The following is a 21,072-nucleotide window of genomic DNA, read 5'->3' as shown; positions in this document are numbered from 1 at the left end:
AAAAGATTTATATTTTTCATAGGGGGTGCTCAAAGGATTTAAAGGAGAACTAATTCATGTATTTAACAAACATGATGGTGCCTTGAGGAATACAGAATATTTCAATCAACTCAAAGACAATAGTAACATAATTCTTCTGGGAGATTCCCAAGGAGACTTAAGAATGGCAGATGGAGTAGCCAATGTTGAGCACATTCTGAAAATTGGATATCTAAATGATAGAGTAAGTATACAAATCTGTAATTTAATTTTCTTCCAAGAAAAAATTAGGATGAAACTTGGTAGGCAATTGTTGCCATAGTCACCTGAGAAAGTAGTTATTTGAGAGACTTTTTTTTTTTTTTGAGACAAGCCTCTGTTACCGAGGCTAGAGTGTAGTGATGCAATCACATCTCACTACAGCCTCAACCTTCCCGGCTCAAGCATTCCTCCCACCTCAGCCCCTCAAGTAGCAGGAACTACAGGCACACACCAGTACACCTGCCTGATTTTTTAATTTTTTTGTAGAGATGAGGTCTCCCTATGTTGCCCAAGCTGGTCTCAAACTCCTGGGCTCAAGTGATCCACCAGGCCTCTCAAAGTGTTGGGATAACAGGCGTGAGCCACTATGCCCAGCCAAAACATAGTTTTGATCATGCATTTTGATGTTCTTTATACTGGTGATATTTAAAGGAGTTGAGATGCATGCTATAGGTACTGAGAAAAGGGAGGATGTGTATTCTGTAGGAGGCCTCTGTGTCTTCTACCCACTAGATGCTGGATAGCAGTCCCCTGCCATGAGACTCAAAAATGTCCCTAGATGTTAGTAAATGTTCCCTGGACAAAATCACCCCATTTGAAAACCACTGGACTGGAGAGAGAGCATTTTGGGGAGAAAAGCTACCATGTGGAAACATGTCTGTCAGTGGGTCTTAAGAGTTTGAAATATTTCTTCATTTCAAAGATTTTTTGAAAGTGAATTTAATTTTTTGCATTTTGCCCAAGAGGTCTAACGATGAGATTCATACTGAAATTACTTGCTTCTTCGCCCTGCATGTTAATTTTCTTTTGTTCTTTTCTTGATTAGGTGGATGAGCTTTTAGAAAAGTACATGAACTCTTATGATATTGTTTTAGTACAAGATGAATCATTAGAAGTAGCCAACTCTATTTTACAGAAGATTCTATAAACAAGCATTCTCCAAGAAGACCTCTCTCCTGTGGGTGCAATTGAACTGTTCATCTGTTCATCTTGCTGAGAGACTTATTTATAATATATCCTTACTCTTGAAGTGTTCCCTTTGTATAACTGAAATATTTTCAGACATGGTGAATGCATCAACTGGAAGCTCCTTTTTTTCCACCTCTCTCAACACACTCCTCACCTTATCTTTTAACACATTAAAAAAAAAAAAATCTTAAAGCCAAAATTAGAAAAGTAACTCCCTACTTTTCCAAAGTGAATTTTGTAGTTTAATGTTATCATGCAGTTTTTGAGGAGTCTTTTACACTGGGAAAGTTTGTAGAACTTTTAAAATAAGTTTTATGAAATGGTGAAATAATATGCATGATTTTAAGTATTGCCATTTTTGTAATTTGGGTTATTATGCTGATGGTATCACCATCTCTTGAAATTGTGTTAGGTTTGGTTATTTTGGGGAAAACATATTTACCGGAAAAGAGTAGCACTTACTGTTGGAAAAAACTGGTGGTGTTTACAACGTCGCTAATCATTACAAAACATTCTGTATTGAAGCACTGATAATAAATATGAAATGAAAAGCCTTTTTAATTCTATGGTCAAAACTATCTTTATTGAGTCAACAAATACTTATTGAGCACCTACCATGGTGTCTTGTTTTTTTGTTTCTTTCTCTGCATCTGCCTGTCTTTTGAGATACATGAATTCTAAAATCCTTGTCATAGTGGCTATTTAGATTGAATTATTTTCAAAAATTATTAAGTCTAAAGATATTTGCAGGGAAATTTTTATCTGCCCTTCAGAAAATACTGAGACCTCTGAAAATTATTTTCTCCCATTGAAAACATCAGTAAAAGGTACAAGTCTGCAAGTTTCAGAAAGAACCCGAGGCAGGAAGCAGTGGACCTGGGTCTCGTGGTGACTGAATCTGAGCAGCACTGCAACATTAGGAACCAGCATCTCTCTGTACAGTCCAGCTACCCACTCCACATCTCTGGCTCTGCCTCATCATTCATCTTCAGGATTTAGACCTGCCATTGTGATAAATTTGACCCTGACTCTTACCCTTAATTCCAGATCCTATGGACACCTAATTGGTTTGCTTATAGCACCTAAGCTATGATACACACAAAGCATGATCTGATTCGTTCTGGCCATCCAGTGTGAGCAGCAGTCTCTAGTTCAGTCAGGTGTGGCTGGAAGGCAAGGTCACATGTTAGAAAACCTTTTTGTCCTCAGAATGCCCATCCTTATCCTCCACCACCACTCCTCCTTTTCATCATCATAAACAATGAAGCAGGCCAGGAGCAGAAGCTCACACCTGTAATCCCAGCACTTTGGGAGGCCAAGGCAAGTGGATTGCTTGAGCCTAGGAGTTTGAGACCAGCCTGGGTAACATAGGGAGACCCCCATCTCTGCAAAAAATTAGCCAGGCATGGTGGTGTGCCTGTAGTTCCAGCTACTCAGGAGGCTGAGGCGGGATGATCACCTGAGCCTGGGGAGGTTGAGGCTGCAGTGAGCTGTGATCGTGCCACTGCACTCCAGGCTGGTCAACAGAGCAAGAACCTACCTCAAAACAGCGTAAAAATAAGGAGGCCAGGTGCAGTGGCTCACATCTGTAATCCCAGCATTTTGGGAGGCCGAGGCGGGCAGATGACTTGAGCTCAGGAGTTCAAGACCAGCCTGGGCAACATGGCAGGACTCAGTCTCTACTAAAAATACAAAAAACTAGCCAGGCATAGTGGTGTGCACTTGTGGTTCCAGCTACTCAGGAGGCTAAGGTAGGAAGATTCCTGGAGCCTGGGGGGGCCAATGCTTGCAGTGAGCTGAGATCATGCCCCTGCATGCCAGCCTGGGTGACAGAGCAAGACCTGGTCTTAATAAATAAATAATGAAACAAAAATGCAATGGCAACAGGCAGACTAGATCCTGCCTAAGTGTTTCTGAAATCAAACTGAAAAATAACTTCCTGCATTAAAGCAGATAGCATGGCATGGGAGTATCAGAATTACCTGCGGGACTTTTGCACATAGGAAAAACAGTTGGGAATCTGATTCAACAATAACTCTTTACCCCTGTATTGCAATCAGAGCTTATATTGGCTATTTCTAAAAGGTGTTTATAATATGCTTCCATGAATAAGTATATTGCATGTTGTAAATCTAAAGAACACTGAAGTCATGACCTACATTCTGATCATGGCTCAGCCCCTTACTAAGACTGCAGGTTCGGTCACCTCCTTATATAATGAATGCCATAAGAACATGCACTCTCTAAGGCCCCTTCTAGCCAATTCCATAAATTGAGTCTCATGCTTCTCAAATTATGTTTATTAACCTATCACATCTCACTGCCACCTGATGCTACTGAAATTTAAAATATTTGTATTTGAGTTCAGTTTTCAGACCAGTTTAGCCATTAGGAGTGTGACCAGGACAGATTATTGAGCCTGTGTCCCAGTTTGCTCATCTATTAAGTGAAGATGGTGATATAGCTTCTAGATTCATAAGAAGTAGATATGCTCATCTTTTATGTATACGTTTGAAACTTATGTATGCATTTAAAACAGCACAGGTATTCAATATTGTTAGGTAGAATCCATCCACAAATGTATAAGCTGTTGTATCCCCCAGTACAGCATTTGGTTGAATCAATGAAATGGAATGATCTTTTGCAGCCCCGGCAAATATTGGTAGTGTATGGTGACTACCACATTCTCTAACGAGCCTAGCATTAGCCAATGGTTTTATTCAACTTTAAATTTTACTTTATGAAATAAAGCAATTTTGAGGGCTAGAGCTAACAATTTTGACAAAACTGGAAAAAATGAAAACAACCATCAGCAATGCTAGCTCATTCCAGAGTGATTTCACAAGAAATCTACCTTCCATGGTCTACTTCATAGTCACCCAAATTTTGGTAGATGACCGAAAGTCTGTTTAACCGGCCTTCAGTTTCAGTTTTCTGTTTAATATACCCTAGGGAAAATCAGCAAGGAAAAGATCAATGTAATCTTGAATGACTAATCCTGAAACTTCTCCAGAGTTACCCAGAGAGTCAACAGTCATGCTGCTCTTTGTACTTAGTCTGGTGTTTCAGTACCAGTTTAACAGATAAAAAGTGATCAAGGTGCAAGGGACACAGCTTTGAAGTAGTCAGACCTGGATCTGAATCTGTGATTCTGTCATCTGGAATAAGTTTCTAACTTCTCCAAGCCTTAGTTTTTTCATCTGTAAAGGGGAGTATTAACTAGAGATGAGGATTAAATGAAAAGTCACTTACTCAAGTCTCTCTGTTGTGCTGAGTTCTAGGGAAACAATAGTTAACAAATCAGAACTGGACGCGGTGGCTCATGCCTGTAAAATCCCAGCACTTTGGGAGGCCGAGGCGGGCGGATCACCTGAGGTCGGGAGTTCGAGACCAGCCTGACCAACATGGAGAAACCCCGTCTCTACTAAAAATACTAAAATTAGCTGGGCATGGTGGTGCACGCCTGTAATCCCAGCTACTCGGGAGGCTGAGGCAGGATAATCACTTGCACCCGGGAGGTAGACGTTGCAGTGAGCTGAGATTGCGCCTTTGCACTCCAGCCTGGGCAACAACAGTTGCCTCTGTCCCCTCTGCCCCCCCGCAAAAAAAATCAGACATGCTTCCTGCCCTCATGTAGCTTCCATTCCTAGTAGATCAAACAGGAGGAAAGAGTAGCAATTATGAATATGGTAAATAGCTATGAAGAAAACACAAATGACAGACCTATTTTATTATTTTTATTATTATTATTATTATTATTATTATATATTTTTTTGAGATGGAGTCTCACTCTGTCGCCCAGGCTGGGGTGCAGTGGCACGGATCTCAGCTCACTGCAAGCTTCACACCATTCTCCTGCCTCAGCCTCCCCAGTAGCTGGGACTACAGGTGCCCGCCACCACGCCAGGGTAATTTTTTTGTATTTTTAGTAGAGACGGGATTTCACCGTGTTATCCAGGATGGTCTCGATCTCCTGACCTCGTGATCTGACCGCCTCAGCCTCCCAAAGTGCTGGGATTACAGGCATGAGCCATCACGCCCAGCCAACAGAGACCTATCTTAGATATAGTGGTCAGAAGAAGCTCTTCTCAGGTGATACTTAGGCCAAAGTCTGAAGGATAAGGAGCTAGTCATGTGAGGAGTTGAGGGAGAATCATTCCCAGGAGAGGGAACAGGGTGTGTGAAGGTCCTAAGTGAGAAAGTTTTAGGGCATTTGAAGAACTGAGAGCTGGTTTAACAGTATTATGAACAAAGGGAAGAATGGCATCAGGTGTTGAACGGGAAGTAGGTGGGTGCCGGATCATGGAGGGCTTTATAAATGGTAAGAACTCTGGTTTTTCTCCCCTTGCAAAGGAGAGGCAGGATCACTGATGCCATGTGGGGAAGGGACTAGTGAGGGCAGATAAACCCAAGCACACCAGTTGGGGGGCTATTACAGCTGTTCCAGTTAGAAATAATGGTCAGTTTTGGGGGCTGGGGCTGTGGAACGGGAGAGAAGTGGGTCATTTCCAGGAGTAGCTTAGAGACAGAATTGACAAAACTTGCTGTTGGCTTAAACATGTAAAATGAGAGAGCAGGGGGTCGCTGATGTCTGCTTTGGACACATGGGTGCCAGGGAAGATGGAGAGGAATAGGCTTGGTGGTGTTGGGAAGGGAGTGGGAACAGACATGCTATTTTGGACATACAAAATTTGACATGTGAGACATACAAGAGAAGATACCAAATAGACAGACTACAGCTCAAAGGAGAAATCTGAGCAGGAACTATAAATGTGGGTGTTGTCTGCATTTAAATGAGATTTAAATATGGCCAGTGTCAGCTGGAAGAAATTGCCTGACCAATCAAAATTCCAACATTAAGCGTGGAAACCACACACAAACTATTAATAAGCAGAAATGTTTTATATCTGCATCTAGCAAGAAATAATCGGAAACAGTACTATTTTGTTTTTTGAGACACAGGGTCTCCCTCTGCCCAGGCTGGAGTGCAGTGGCACTATCAGGGCTTACTGCAGCCTTGAGCTCCCAGCCTCGAGTGATCCACCTCAACCTCCCGAGTAGACCGCAGGTGTGCACCACCACGCCTGGCTACTTTTTGAAATTTCTGTTAGAGATAAGCTCTCTCTGTGCTGCCCAGGATTGTCTCAAACTCCTGGGCTCAAGCGATCCTCCCACCTTGGCCTCCCAAAGTGGTGGGATGACAGGCGTGAGTCACTGCACCCGGCCCAGTATTCTTATTAAGTAAAAACTCCAGATCCCTGAGAGAGTGAAGGGGAAAAGGCTTCAAAAAAAGCAACTTTGTCCCTGGAAACCTGAGATAGTAAAGTAACAGATGGGGGCAGGGACCAGTGTTTATGTATAGTCTTGCAGTTAAATCTATTTCCCTGCCAAAATGAATTTTTTTCCTATCTTTTAAGTATTTGGACAAAATTATAAAGTCATAAATAGTCAGAGATCAAAACTCACTGGTTTTAACAAAATGGTGCCTATTGCTTATATTTGCAGGCGGCCTAGTTATGTCAAACATATTCAGATGTCATGTTCATGTTCTAGACTCTCATCCCACAGTAGGTATCAATGACCCAGTTCAAATATGTGTAGATCCTGAGTTAGGTGGTCACAATATAGTACCTATCAATAAATGTTCCTGTCAGAAGGTCCAGAGGCTGGCCAGGCGCAGTGACTCACCTGTAATCCCAACGCTTTGGGAGACAGCGGTGGGAGGATCACTTGAGGCCAAGAGTTCAAGAGACCACCCTGGGCAACATAGCGAGTCCCATCTCGGCAAAAAAATTTAAAATAGCTGGGCGTGGTGGCACCTGTCTGTGGTCCCAGCTACTCAGGAGGCTGAGATGAGAGGATTACTTGAGCCCAGGAGGTCAAGGCTGCAGTGAACTGTGACTGCACAATTGTACTCCAGCCTGGGTGACAAACCTTGTCTCAAAAAAAGAAAAAAAAAAAAATGTGCTGTATCAGGTGAGAAGTGATTTAGAAAACAAAAACAAAAATTGCTGTGTGGCATCTCTACCCTGTACTTGGCCCCTTATTTAGTATTTACAGCCTTGTTGGCAGAACTATAGCCCATAACCATAATGTAAATAGAAGCAAGTGTTGCAGCCATAGCACAAAGTGGGGCCAGCTAAGCAGCTTCCCCTTGCAGACAGTGAACACGCCTCATCACTGAATGCCCTCCTCGGCAACAGGAAGAATGGAAGTGCCTAGGCAGAACTCAACAGGCCAAAGCTTCTTATTCCTGAAGTTCTAAGGTCCATGTTCTTTTTTTCTTTAGAGTCTGGGTTTCGCTCTGTTGCACAGACTGGAGGGCAGCAGTGCAATCACAATTCACTGCAGCCTTACTTTCCCGGGCTCAAGCAATCCTCCCTCCTCGGCCTTCCAAGTAGCTAGGACTACAGGCACATGCCACCTTGCGCAGCTAAGTTTTAAAATTTTTTTTAGAGATGGGGTCTTGCTATATTACCCAGGCTGGTCTCGAATTCCTGGCCTCCCAAAATACTGGGATTACAGGCATGAACCACTGCCCCTGGTCAAGAAACTTACTTCTGATTCAGCCCATCTGTTTCCACCATCACAGAAAACAGCCAGTGAAGAAATTCAAGCAGGTAAATAAAAATCTGGGGTAGAGAATAAGCACAAGGTTTTTCTCTTCATAAGGCGGGTAAGGCTAATGAGGTCAAATGCATTCCAAAGTTCCCAGTTCAAGTTAGCAAGAAGCAAAAAAAAAAAAATTTGTTGTTTTTTTTTTTGGAGATATAGTCTTGCTCTGTCGCCCAGGCTGCAGTGCAGTGGCGCTATATCGGCTTACTGCAGCCTCCGCCTCCCGGGTTCAAGCAATTTTCCTGCCTCAGCCTCCTGAGCAGCTGTGATTACAGGCGCTCACCACCACGCCTGGCTTTTTTGTTGTTGTTGTTATTTTTAGTACAGACGAGTTTTCACCATGTTGGCCAGGCTGGTCTTGAACTCCTGAACCTCAAATGATCCACCGACCTCAACCTCTCAAAGTGCTAGGATTACAGGCATGAGCCACTGCATGTGGCCATTTGCTTTTTAACAGCAATTGTATGTCTATATAATACATATATTTTATGTATATTAAAATAATTGCTTTTAAATATATAATTGCACTACACACACACAAACACACACACACAGAGTTTCTCATGTACCAGTTATTCTCCCTTTGCTCCCACCCACCCCATCCCTACCTCAGATTCATTCTCCACCTTTCTCTGCACCCAAGAGGCTGACGTCTGAGAACTCGTCTCTGAGCTCCTCTCACCCTCTGGCTTCCAACATGGTTCCACTAATGGGACCAGGGGCAGGCATCAGAGAATGGGGGCACAGCGGGGATGGGGCATTTGTCCCTCGCTCTGCTGCAGTGTCAGCCGCACTGCTAGTGGTGGCTGCATCCCTCTGTGATGCCTCTAGGCAGCCCTTCCTGTGCTGCTCCCACTGCCTCCTCTTGAGCCCTCAGGCCCTGGTAGTAGCAGCCTCCTGCAGTGGCCAACACTGCTGTCACCGCCACTCAACATCCTCAGTTTCCCCAGCCCCGGCCACACTCTACACAGTCCTTTCCTTAGCTTCTCTTCAGGAGTCCCGGAGGAGGGCCAGGACCCTGACTCACACTCCCTAGAAGTAGAACGTGCTCCCTCAGTAACTGCAGCGAAGTTCTGCTGTTTTCATCAAGGGGATTCTGACTGCATGGGGCATTCTCGCAGGTCTTCAGCCTTCCAATAAAACATCAGAAAAGCAGGTAATATAATTCAACATTTCATATCAGAAAAGATCAGCTTTCCAACATTTATTCCATTCAATGAGTGCACAGCATTTTCATGAACTACCTCAGGGCTACATCAGTACAAAATAGTTTAAATTAGTAAAATAAAGTAGTTTCAAAGGGAAATCATTGACGACTTCAGGATAAGTGCCACCACCATTTGGGAACAGAGGATAGAAGGTAGCCACGTGGTTATTCCATGATGCAGGAATCAGGCCAGCAGGTGGACTGTCATTGCTGTCTTATAGCAGCTGGCCTCTGCCTTCAGAGTACCACCCTCTCCAGGACACAAATGGGCAGCAGAAAAATGTCACCTTGTTGATGCTCAGCAGCTCATCTATTGGGACGAAACTTCCATCTCGGCCAAGGGAAATACTCTGTTGAGTGACCAGTGGGGCCCCGCCCCCAGCCCTATTTATCTTATCAATATGGTTCAGGGAGGATAAAAAAGAGTGTTCTATGGGATAGAAAGGTGGGAATAAGAAAAAGCTAAGTGGCTGGGCACGGTGGTTCACGCCTGTAATCCCACCAGGGTTTGAGAGGCCAAGGTGGGCGGATCTTGAGGTCAAGAGATCGAGACCATCCTGGCCAAATGGTGAAACTCCATCTCTACTAAAAATACAAAAATTAGCCGGGTGTGGTAGTGCACACCTGTAGTCCCAGCTACTCAGGAGGCTGAGACAGGAGAATAGCTTGAATACGGGAGGCGGAGGCTGCAGTGAGCCAAGATGGTTCTGCAGTGAACCGAGATGGCGCCACTGCACTCCAGCCTGGCGACAAAGCGAGACTCTGTCTCCAAAATAAAAAAAAAAAAAGAAAGAAAAAGCTAAGCAGATGACCTTATGTGGCAAACGTGGAATCAAATTCTCTATTTGTGGTCCGAGATGCCTTTTCCTGGCCCAGTTTTCTGTCCAAAAGGCTCTTTTAACTTAACTCCAAGTTATACACTATTAACGGGAGGCCCACAGTGGGGCGGGGTGTGATGAGCTGGAAAAGCATGATGTGCGTGTGCGTGTGCCGGGGTGGGCCATGATCAGAGTTTGCACAGGCTGCTGGGAAGAGCCATGGCTGTCTGCTGGGAACCCTGCTGGGGCAAGCAAGCCCTTTGACTCTCCTGCCCATCTCAAGAATATTTCTAAAATGTCTTAACCAGCAAGTTAAAAAAAATTTAACCCTCTTTATATAGATACCCTGGACACCTTTTCTTATGGTTCCTCCAAGATGATAACTTCCATCTGACACGATATTCCTTTAATAACAAACTTTCCCAGAAGGCTCAAAAATCATGGTTGGCAGTGCAGCAAAGATTTTGTTTACTATCACTGGCAATCGGCCTAAACTTCTCACCCCATATATCAACCCACCCCGATGTGTACACCAGGTACTATGTGACCCACCTACTACTGGCTAATGATGCACCTTCTGAAAGACCCTTGCACCCTCACTGCACGCTCTGCCACGACAAGTGGCTTGGTGTCACGTACTCCCTGGCACCATCTGGTTCGTGCCAGGTTTAGAGTTCATCGTGTTTGGCTTCCTGGTCTTTGAGTTTAAATTCCTCGGCCGTGACCTTCCCATCTCCATTCCGGTCCTGGTTGGTGAACATATTCTTCACAACCAGCTCAGCATCAAAGCCAGGAGCGAGTTTCCCTTTGCCAGATGCCACCTGGGCGTGAATGTACTCTGAGAACTGGAAGAGAAGGGGACAGGAAAGACCATGAGTTCAGCCACTGTGAACGCCAGGTCTGGGGCCAGAAACAGAGCAGTCTGGGGGTGACAGGGCTGGAACTTGAGTCTGGGCTACCAACACAGACAAGATCTTTTTGGCAGCTACATGACCTGTGTTTCGTTTTGTTTTTTTCTCTAAATGCAGGTGAAAAACCCTTGTACTAAATAACTCCAAGAGCCCGTATTATTCAGGTAGCCAATACCCAGCAGCCGTCAGAGCTATCCCTTCTCCCCACTTAGTTCCCTACCAAAGGCTGACCCCCACAACCACCCAACACTGTAAGAACATTCCTGGATGCATGCATTCATTCATATGATCAAAACATATGGTGTCCTATGTGCCGAGCACTGTTCTAGATCTTGAAATATATCAATACACAAACAAACACCCTGTGCCTGTAAGGCTTGCATTCTAGTGGAAAGACAGACAATTAGATATGAACATAAAAACAGGTAAATGACACATTAAGTTACAAAGTGAAATGCTCCAGAAAAAAATCAAAAAGCGGAGCTCAGTAAGGAAGGGAGAAAGGGATGAAATGTTCAATTCAGTGGTCAGGATAAAACTTTAAGGAGAAGGGAAGATCTGTGCAAAGGCTTGAAAGATGAGAAGGAAAGGGCCGAACAAGTTATCTGGGGCAGATGTCTCCTGAACAGAGAGGGCAGCTGGTGCCAGGGCTCAAGGTGGACGCGTGCCTGGCTGGTCACAGACAGCACTGGGGGCGGGTGTGGCCGGGTAAAGTGGGCAGAGGGAGACAGCCGGCGAGGAGGTTACAGCGAGCAGAAAGTGCGGGGTCTTCACAGGCCACTGTGAGGCCCTGGAGACAGGGGCCTCGGCAGGTCTGACCCAGCTTCTGTGTGAGAACGGCCACTGTGAGTGCAGGAAGAGCTTCATGAACACCACTGCTGTGATGTGACCCGGGAAAGAGATGACAGACCCCCGGCTAAGATGCTACAAGGTGGAGGTGGTGAGAAGTGTCAGGTTCTGCATGTGCTCTCAAGGTAGAGCTGGAATGATTTCCTGAGGATTATTAGGGCCTACGAGAGAAAGAGAGGAGTCAGAGATTACCAAGTGCTCTCGCCTGAGCCACTGGAGGCCAGTGATGCCACTGACTGCGATGGAAAGGCTTTGGGTAAAGCAGGCTCCAGGGGCGGGGTGTGCGGATGGATAGCAGGGGTTCAGTAAATGAGGACATCAAGCAGGCAGCTGAACACATGAGTGTGAAATGCAGAGAGAAGCCTGGACTGGAGCTACAAATCCAGACGCCATCAGGATATGGACCCGATAAGACCACCGAGCGAGTGACTTAAAGACGGAGAAAAGAACAAACTTAGCCCGGGGTACTCCAACATGAAGAGATCGGGGACAAGAGGCCTGAGAGGGACGTACCAGGGAGGTAGAAGGAACACCATGAAGTGTGGTGTCCTGGAAGCCAGAGAAAGACGCATCCTGTAGCTGTGTTGAAGTAAGAGGAGCGTGAGAGCTGACCACTGGATTCTGCAATACGGAAGACACTGGCCACCCTGGCAAGGCTGGGCTCAGAGGCGTGCAGGGACAAATGTCAGAAAGGAGTGGGTTTAAGAGAAACTAGGAGGAGAGGAATTAGAGGCAAGAAGGACACACAATTCTTTTGAAGTTTTTGCTGGAAAGGAAAGTAATGAGAGAACTAGAAAGACACATCCAGGGAAGGGAAAATAACAGCACATTTGTATGCAAATGACAATGATCCAGAAGCGCTGAAGATGTGGAGAGAGAGAGGAAAAGGCTGGAGGACGAGCTTCAATAGCAGATGTGGAAGAGGCAGGGAGCTGGAATTCCCCAGGGGTGGAGCAGAACAGACAGTTCTATTGCCCAGCTTCACAAAGAGGTGTGTGGTCCTGGCTCAAACCACTGAGTAGCTGTGTGACCTTGGACAAATCATTTACCTTCTCTGTGCACAGTTTCTTCTAAAAAACAGCTGTTGTGAGGGCCGAACCAGAGAATACACTGAAGACACTCAGCACACACAGGCAGGCAGTGAGCACCCAGTAACGAGAACTAAATACAGACTGTGTGCCCTGGAATCAAGCCCTGCACCTCTCAGGGACTTGGTTTCTTCAGCGAGGAATGGTGAGCTTCTATAGAGAGGGCGTGTGTAAAAGTGCTTGGCACATGAGTGTGCTGGCCATCTCACAAGCCCTCCAGCCCACTGGCCTCACCCTGAGAAGGCCTCACCTTCAGGACCAGCCCCGTGGCCTCACCAGGCTCCCTGAGCTCTTCGGTCTCACCTTCCTACAAAGGCCAGTTAGTTACCTCTTCCAGGAGGACTTCTCCGTTGCCATCCTTGTCAATTTCTTCAAAGAGGTTGGGTGACACCTCACCATTCCATATGAACATGTACCCCTCGGGTAGGCCGGCCACCAGCTCCAGCAACTCAATGTCAAACACCAATACGGCACTGCCAGGCACTTCTCCATCTGTCCAGGTGACAGGAGCGGGAGGTGGTGTCAGCCGGCAGGCAGCAGTCAAACCCATCAACCAGCACCCACCCAACCTCCAGCAGCCTCACTCAGGGTGGGACTTCTGACCAAAGCAAGAAAGCAGAGCAGAGGCTAGTCACTTTCTCACTGTAGGCCTGTTAATGAGTCATGAAATCAGTTTAAAGGGTGGTGACCAGCGTTTTGTTTTTTTAAATTAAGGAATAGAATAGAGGCCAGGCATGATGGCTCATGCCTATAATTCCAGCACTTTGAGAGGCCAACTCGGGCAGATCACTTGAGATTAGGAGTTCAAGACCAGCCTGGCCAACATGGTGAAACCCCATCTCTACTAAAAATACAAAAATTAGCTGGGTGTGGTGGTGGGCACCTGTAGTCTCAGCTACTCAGGAAGCTGAGGCACGAGAATTGCTTGAACCAGGGAGGCAAACATTGCAGTGAGCTGAGATCGTGCCATTGCACTTCAACCTGGGCAACCAAGTGAGACTCCATCTCAAAAAAAAAAAAAAAAGAATGGAACAGAATACTTTTTACCTGTAGAAAAGATAGGTATTGTGTCATGAAACTTGAGCTTCAATTTTATATATAAAACTAAAAGCAATGCTCACTTCAGCAACACATACTAAAATTGGAACCATACAGAGAAGAACAGCATGACCCCCGTGCAAACAGGACATGCAAATTTGTGATGTGTTGATTAAAAAGAAATAAATAAATGTGTATATGTGTAAATTATATGTTATATAGAATACAGATTGGGAAATAAGATGTATTTCTTACTGCATGTCTTGTTGAGAAAAGTTTGAAAGCTGCTTGTAGAGACTACAATACAATGGTAAAACTTTTAAGTAAATCTAACAGCAGAACTTTTAGAATCGGAACCAAATGCCCGAAGATGATGATCCAAGATTTGACTGTAAGCACAAATTCAAGAACAGTGTATACAGTATAGGCCCAAAGAAGTTATCAAAGTATGGAATATATAAAGGTAATGTGTATTATTCCAAATTATTATATCTTATCTAGAGTATACGTTATATATAATATGTTATATATTATAATTATTAATAATATATCACAGAAAAAGTCTTAAAGAATATACAAAAATTTTTTTTTTTTCTGAGGTGGAGTCTTGCTCTGTTGCCCAGGATGGAGTGCAGTGGTGCGATCTCTGCTCACTGCAAGCTCTGCCTCCCGGGTTCACACCATTCTCCTGCCTCAGCCTCCCAAGTGGCTGGGATCATAGGTGCCCGTCACCATGCCTGACTAATTTTCTGTACTTTTAGGAGAGACAGGGTTTCACCATGTTAGTCAGGATGGTCTGGATCTCCTGACCTCGTGATCCGCCCACCTTGGCCTCCCAAAGTGCTGGGATTACAGGCATGAGCCACCGCACCCAGCCAGAATATACAACAATTTTTAAAGGGTTTCTTCTGGGATTGGTAGGAAGAAAAAATGTACTTTACAATTCTTTTACAGGAAAAAAATATCAATCCACAGTGCCTATAATTGTTACCAGTTAGCTCTTCCTATCTCCTCCATGTCCGGATATCAGCAGTGTGAAAACACTGAAAAGAAGGGAAGGTTCCTGGGGCCAGGCACAGTGGCTCACACCAGTAATCCCAGTGCTTTGGGAGGCCCAAGCAGGAGAATCGCTTGAGCCCAGGAGTTAAGACCAGCATGGGAAAGATAGCGAGGCTCTGCCTCTAAAAAATAAAAAATTAGCCAGGTGAGGTGGTGCATGCCTGTAGTCCCAGCTACTCGGGAGACTGAGGTGGGAAGATTGCTTGAGCCCAGGAGTTCAAGGCTGCAGTTAGCCGTGATGGTGCCACTGCACTCCAGCCTGGGTGATAGAGAGAGACCCTGTCTCTGAAACAAACAAACAAACAAAAAAAGTTATTGAATCCCCATGTGGGGGACACACTGTGGCTGAAATGATGGAGTAAAACGTAACGACTGTGAGGATGAGGGAAAGCCAGTATTTCCAGCACTTGCAACTAATCTCTCCCAAAAGAAACTGTCTTGGACAGCCTACAGGCTCAGAAGTGAAAAGCAACGGCCTACAGCATTCCACCTGTCCCAGGAAACAGTTCCAGAAGGATGTGCTCAGTCTGACCCCAGAGAAACCTCCCAGGCAGCTCCCCCCAGGGACACCTCCCACACATGGGTCTGAAGATCCAAGATCCAAGATTTATTTCATGCAAACTGGTTCTTTCTCAAGACGGTAATGGAGCATTGACGTGGCTCACTGAATTCACAGGGGTCTCTAAACAAAAATGCTAAATCATTTTTTAAAAATAGAAACCACACACTCTTTGGGTATTACATGTAAGAAGCATGCTGTGATTCTAACTATGGCACCCCAAAAAGCACAAAATTCCGATAGTAAGCGGGCCCCAAACACCCTTGAATACTGTTGCTCACTCACCCACGCCAGCTTCCCCATAGCCCAGGTGGGGCGGAATGATCACGGTCCGTTTCTCGCCAACGCACATCTCTCTGAGACCCATGTCCATTCCCAACACAACTTGCCCAGATCCCAGAACGATATTGTAAGTTTTGCCTAAATTCCACCTAAAATGAAACAGAAGAGCCTCATGTTAGGTCACCAACCCGCTGGCACTGAGAGTGTTCCCATGAGAAGAACACATCACTGCCAGGATATTTCTACCAAAGATAGAAAAATCCCTATCTAATCACGGGGAAACATCAGACAAACACAAATCGGGGCACCTGCTGAAAAATGTCTGGCTGTCATCTTCAAAACTGTCAAGGCCATGAAAATCCAGGCAAGACTGTGGAAGTTCCAGAGTGGAGAAGCATAGTGGAATGAGGTCCTTTTTTCTTGAGCCCAGGAGGTGGAGGCTGCAGTGAGCCAAGATCGCGCCCCTGCACTCCAGCCTGGGTGACAGAGTGAGACTGTCTCAAAAACAAAAACAAAACAAAAAACCCTGGGTTTTGGATTTAGCAAGACCTGAGCTGGATTCCTGGTTCTGCCACTTAATTTGACCCTGAGAAATGTCATCTCTCAGTTACTTGATCTATGAAACGGAGACAACAAATATAGCTATCTCACAGGGATGTTTTAAATCACAAATAACATGTTATGCTTGGCACAGTGGAGAGGAAGTACAAAGGGCTCAATAAATGTTTGGCCTTGAGGTGTAAAGTGCTTATGTCCGTAACAGTCCAAGACTGGAAAGAAAAAAAAAAAAGACCACCAAGAGTTTAATTATCCTTGATGGCCATGGACCTCGGGAAGCCAGTTAAAAAAAAGTTTGCTCTATCACTTCAGTCACTACTAAAAATAAATCTACTCCAAAATCTATGCCATTCCTATCACTTCCTAAAGGCAAACAGCGTGTATGTTCTTTACTGCAAGGAGAAAAGATCCCTGACCCCCTTGATGCCTATGAGCAGCTGGTGACAACATGGACGGGTGCCCCTTTGGGTCACATCCTCTTCTCAGGCTTCCCGGGCTCCCCTGGGCCCAGGGCAGCTGCTTCTTTCCCTTCTCCAGCTGATTACCAGCAAACCGAGACAGGGTTTGTGTTTTCCCACCTGGCAGGAACCCGAAACAAAGCCAACTCCGGTGAGGGATGCCTTGTGGGAGGGAGCCAACTCCCACTGCCCGCCTTTTCTGGGGCTACTCCAGTTGCAAAGTCTTATGACAGAATATTCCAGAACTCACTTAGTCATCCAGGAATGCATGTTTCTTCTTCCTCCTTGAGGCCAGTTTAAACACGCACGCATAAGAAAATCCTCCAAGCAAACAATTTGTTGTCATGTGTCATCTCTGAACACACCACTCATTCTTTTTCCTCGGGTCCTGTGATTTTCTTTTTTTCTCTTTTGGGCAGTGTTTCTCTCAAACACCGTCCTCACTCCCGCTGCGTGCTTCCTGGCCCCATCCACCGCAGGCCTGCAGCTTCCTGCCTGCTTCACCCTGCCCGGCTCACTCCTATTCCCCTCCTCCCCTCCTCCCCTCTAGGTAGCAGCTGCTGCCTCAGTCCTGATGAATGGGACCCAGCCCACACAGGGCTCCAGCTGGGATCAGATAGGCAGGTGCCGGCCAAGCTTTCCATTAGCCCACTATTCTGAAGCTCACACCAGGAAGACACCAGCAGGGACGCCAGCCGCTACTCTTCCGCTGCAGATTTACATGTAATACAGAGGCTCTCAGAGTACAAAATGCACTTCCTGATAAGGAGCCCTGGCTCATGTGGCTCCCGAGTGCTCTGCCAGGATATTATGAGTCCTCCAAACACAAGCAGGAGACAGGGAGACCGACTCTCCCCGCCCCGCGTGAGAAGCAGATCCTGGACCCTCCCGAGAAGGAATTCCTTTGTTCATTCTCCACGCCCACTTCCCCTTTCCTCAGCCTCAGGATCAGAGGACAGGAATTTGAACATCAGCAGGAGCAGTGACAGCAGCCATGGACCTTACAGACCCTTCTAACCTCATGGACCATTTTCACTCTTAGGAGCTCACTTGATTTAAAAGCACTGCAAGCCATGCCCCTTCCCTGCGGCCCTGCCTCCCGCTAGCTTTCAATAACCAGTGGTTGGGATTTCTTTGCAAGGTCTGCTGTAAGCCAGGTCCCTGTAAATCTGGGCCCTGGAAGCTATGCACATATTTCACTGATTCTAAAATGCATATTTTTTCACAGTTTAACCTCTCTATAATTAGGATACATTTTATGACTGACAGTATGTCATCCGTCGGCGTTTTAACTTGGTCAGAGATACATGAAATGTTTCCATCACACTCTTTAGAGTTGATGAAATACATTAAATGCATTCGCATACAGGATCCCGCAGTCCCAGAGGGAGAACTCTGAGTATATCCACAGGGTCTTTTCCTTTTCTTTCCTTTTGGAGACAGAGTCTCACTCTGTCCCTCAGGCTGGAGTGCAGCGGCGCAATCTCGGCTCACTAAACCTCTACCTCCCAGATTCAAGCGATTCTCCTGCCGCCTCTTGAGTAGCTGGGATTACAGGTACGTGCCACCATGCCCAGCTAATTTTTGTATTTTTAGTACAGGGTTTCACCATGTTGGCCAGGCTGGTCAAACTTCACAGCCACAGAGTCACCCAAAGCTAGAAGGCAGAGGGACAGGTGGAAGGAAGAGAGGACCCTGCACATCCAGAATCAATGCAGTAGCATGTACCTGCTTATGCAAAGCTTTTTTCCCCCAAAGACCAAACTTAGGAAACTAAGTCAGGCTCAGTACAAAAATGGATATATAAAAACTGCTGAAATTAGTCGGGCTTGGTGACTCACACCTGTAATCCCAAATCTTTGGATGGCTGAGGCGAGAGGATCTCTTGAGTCCAGAAGCTTAAGGTTAAAGTACGCCCTGATTTCTCCACTGCTCACAGAGCAAGACCCTGTCTCTAAAAAAATTGTTTTAATGCTGAAAATGTTTCTTTCCCAAATAAGAGAATATAATATTAACTTACAGATACATCTGAAGATTCAGGTTCACAAGACGCAAAGTTCCTTCTACACGCCTGACACTAGTTTATGCTGTTGGTTCCTATTTAACATATTCTCAGATTTATCTCAATCAAAGAACATTTATACAATGCTGCTTTGGTTCTATGCTCTGGCCAAGGTGTAGGGCATAAAAATGTAAATAAATACATTGGGTGTCCCTAAGGTATTTACACCAGCAACAGAGATAGAAACAAAACTAAAAGACAGGTAATGCATGAAGTGTTATGAGACTACAGAAGCAGAAGCAGTTGATTCTTCTAGGAATTAAGGAAAGATTTTGAGAAAAAATGTAACATTTAAGCCAGGGCAGAAGTTGGCCAGAAAAAGGAAGAAGAACAGTAACAACCTGCACTACTGCACATGGCAGCCCTGGAAGGTGGAAGATGGGCCCCAGCAGAAGAGACTGGTGAGGCAGAACGGAGCTGACAGAGAGCCTTATGTGCCAGACTCCAGAGTCTGGCCTTTATCTGTGCATCAATTTCTTTTTCTTTTCTTTTTTTTTTTTTTTTTGAGATGGAGTCTTGCTCTGTTGCCAGGCTGGAGTGTAGTGACACAATCTCGGCTCACTGCAACCTCCGCCTCCCGGGGTTCAAGTGATTCTCCTGCCTCAGCCTCCTGAGTAGCTGGGATTACAGGTGCCCGCCACCATGCCCAGCTAATTTTTATATATTTAGTAGAGATGGGGTTTCACTAAGTTGGCCAGGATGGTCTGGATCTCTTGACCTCATGATCCACCCACCTCGGCCTGCCAAATTGCTAGGATTACAGGCATGAGCCACCGCGCCCAGCCTGTGAGTCGATTTTTAAAGAAAGCAGTTCGGCTGGGCATGATGGCTCAAACCTGTAACTCCAGCACTTTGGGAGGCCAAGACGGGGGGATCATTTGAGGTCAGGAGTTCGAGACCAGACTGGGAAACACAGTGAGACCCCCCCGACCCATCTCTAAAAAAAAAATTAAAAAATTAGCCTGGGCCAGGTGCAGTGACTCACACCTGTAATACTACCACTTTGGGAGACTGAGGCAGGAGGATCACCTGAACCCAGGAGTTTGAGACCAGCCAGGGCAACATGGTAAAACTTCCTCCCTGCTAAAAATTAAACAAAATTAGTCAAGTATAGTGGTGCATGCCTGTAATCCCAGCTACATGGAAGGCTGAGGCATGAAGATCGCTTGACTCCAGGAGATAGACGTTGCAATGAGCTATGATCATGCCACTGCACTCCAGCCTGGGCAACAGAGCAAGACTCTGTCTCAAAAAATAAAAATTAGCCAGGTGTGGTGGCACATGCCTATGGTCTCATCTACTCGGGAGGCTGAAGTGAGAGGATTGCTTGAGTCCAGGAGGTCGAGGCAGCAGTGAGCTATGGTCACTTCCCTCATTCCATTCTGGGTGACAGAGTGAGACCCTGCAAGAAAGAAAAGAAAGAGAAAAGAGAAGAGAAGAAAAGAGGAGAGGAGAGGAGAGGAGAGAGGAGGCTGGGCACAGTGGCTCACACCTGTAATCCCAGCAATTTGGGAGGCCGAGGTGGGTGGATCACCTGAGGTCAGGAGTTCGAGACCAGCCTGGCCAACGTGGTAAAACCTCGTCTCTACTAAAAATATAAAAAATTAGCTGGGTGTGGTGGTGCGCACCTGTAGTCCCAGCTACTCGGCAGGCCGAGGCACGAGAATTGCTTGAACCCAGGAGGCGGAGGTTGCAGTGAGTCAAGATCATGCCACTGTATTTTAGCCTGGGTGACAGAGTGGGACACCATCCCCCCACCCAAAAAAAAAAAAAGAAAAGGAAAGAGAGCGAGAAAGAGAGAAAGAGAAAGGGAGGGAGGGAGGGAGGGAGGAAAGAAGGAAGGAAGGAAGAAAGGAAGGAAGGAAGGAAGGAAGGAAGGGAGGGAGGGAGGGAGGGAAGGAGACAGGAAGAAAGAAAAGAAAGGAAGAAAGAAAGCGAGGGAAAGAAAAGAGAGAAAAGGAAGGAAGGGAGGGAGGGAGGCAGGGAGGAAGGAAGGGAGGAAGGAAGGGAGGGAGGGAGTTGGGCACGGTGGCTCACGCCTGTAATCCTAGCACTTTGGGAAGCTGAGGAGGGTGGATCACTTGAGGCCAGAAGTTCAAGACCAGCTTAGCTAACATAGTGAAACCCCATCTCTACTAAAAATACAACAATTAGGCAGGTATGGTGGTGCATGTCTGTAATCCCAGCTACTTGGGAGGCTGAGGCGGGAGGATCACTTGAACCTGGAAGGCAGAGGTTGCAGTGAGCTGAGATAGTGCCACTGCACTCCAGCCTGGGTGAGAGAGTGAGACTCTGTCTCAAAAAGAAAAAAAGAAAAGAGAAGAGAAGAAAAGAGAAGAGAAAAAGAGAGAGAGAGAGA

The 21,072-nt window shown here is 45.9% G+C and overlaps 2 protein-coding genes and 1 non-coding gene across 6 annotated transcripts in view; 2 read left to right on the top strand and 1 right to left on the bottom strand.

The window, feature by feature from the left end:
• Window positions 1-1,770, top strand: part of NT5C3A (5'-nucleotidase, cytosolic IIIA) — a 50,376-nt gene extending 48,606 nt beyond the window's left edge. For all 4 annotated transcript variants that reach the window (XM_003896120.4, XM_021935222.2, XM_003896121.4 and 1 more), the window contains 2 exons: window positions 23-223; window positions 1,067-1,770. In XM_003896120.4, coding sequence (XP_003896169.1) covers window positions 23-223; window positions 1,067-1,168 — 303 coding nt within the window. In that variant the 3' untranslated portion in view covers window positions 1,169-1,770. The remainder of the gene's footprint in view (window positions 1-22; window positions 224-1,066) is intronic.
• A 7,214-nt stretch (window positions 1,771-8,984) lies between these two features.
• The window catches only part of FKBP9 (FKBP prolyl isomerase 9), a 50,753-nt gene continuing 38,665 nt past the window's right edge, over window positions 8,985-21,072 (bottom strand). The window contains exons 8-10 of the mRNA XM_021935223.2: window positions 15,639-15,784; window positions 13,026-13,189; window positions 8,985-10,694 (exon numbers count right to left, since the gene is read on the bottom strand). Of these exons, the coding sequence (XP_021790915.1) occupies window positions 10,518-10,694; window positions 13,026-13,189; window positions 15,639-15,784 (487 nt within the window). The 3' untranslated portion in view covers window positions 8,985-10,517. The remainder of the gene's footprint in view (window positions 10,695-13,025; window positions 13,190-15,638; window positions 15,785-21,072) is intronic.
• On the top strand, window positions 13,813-13,915 carry LOC116274738. Its single transcript, XR_004183519.1, has one exon. It is a non-coding gene; the product is annotated as a U6 spliceosomal RNA (small nuclear RNA).

Source organism: Papio anubis, chromosome 4 (genome assembly GCF_008728515.1).
Source record: "Papio anubis isolate 15944 chromosome 4, Panubis1.0, whole genome shotgun sequence".
Taxonomy (NCBI): Eukaryota; Metazoa; Chordata; class Mammalia; order Primates; family Cercopithecidae; genus Papio; species Papio anubis.
Note: the sequence above shows the minus strand (reverse complement) of the source record. Positions and strands in the feature narration are given on the sequence as shown.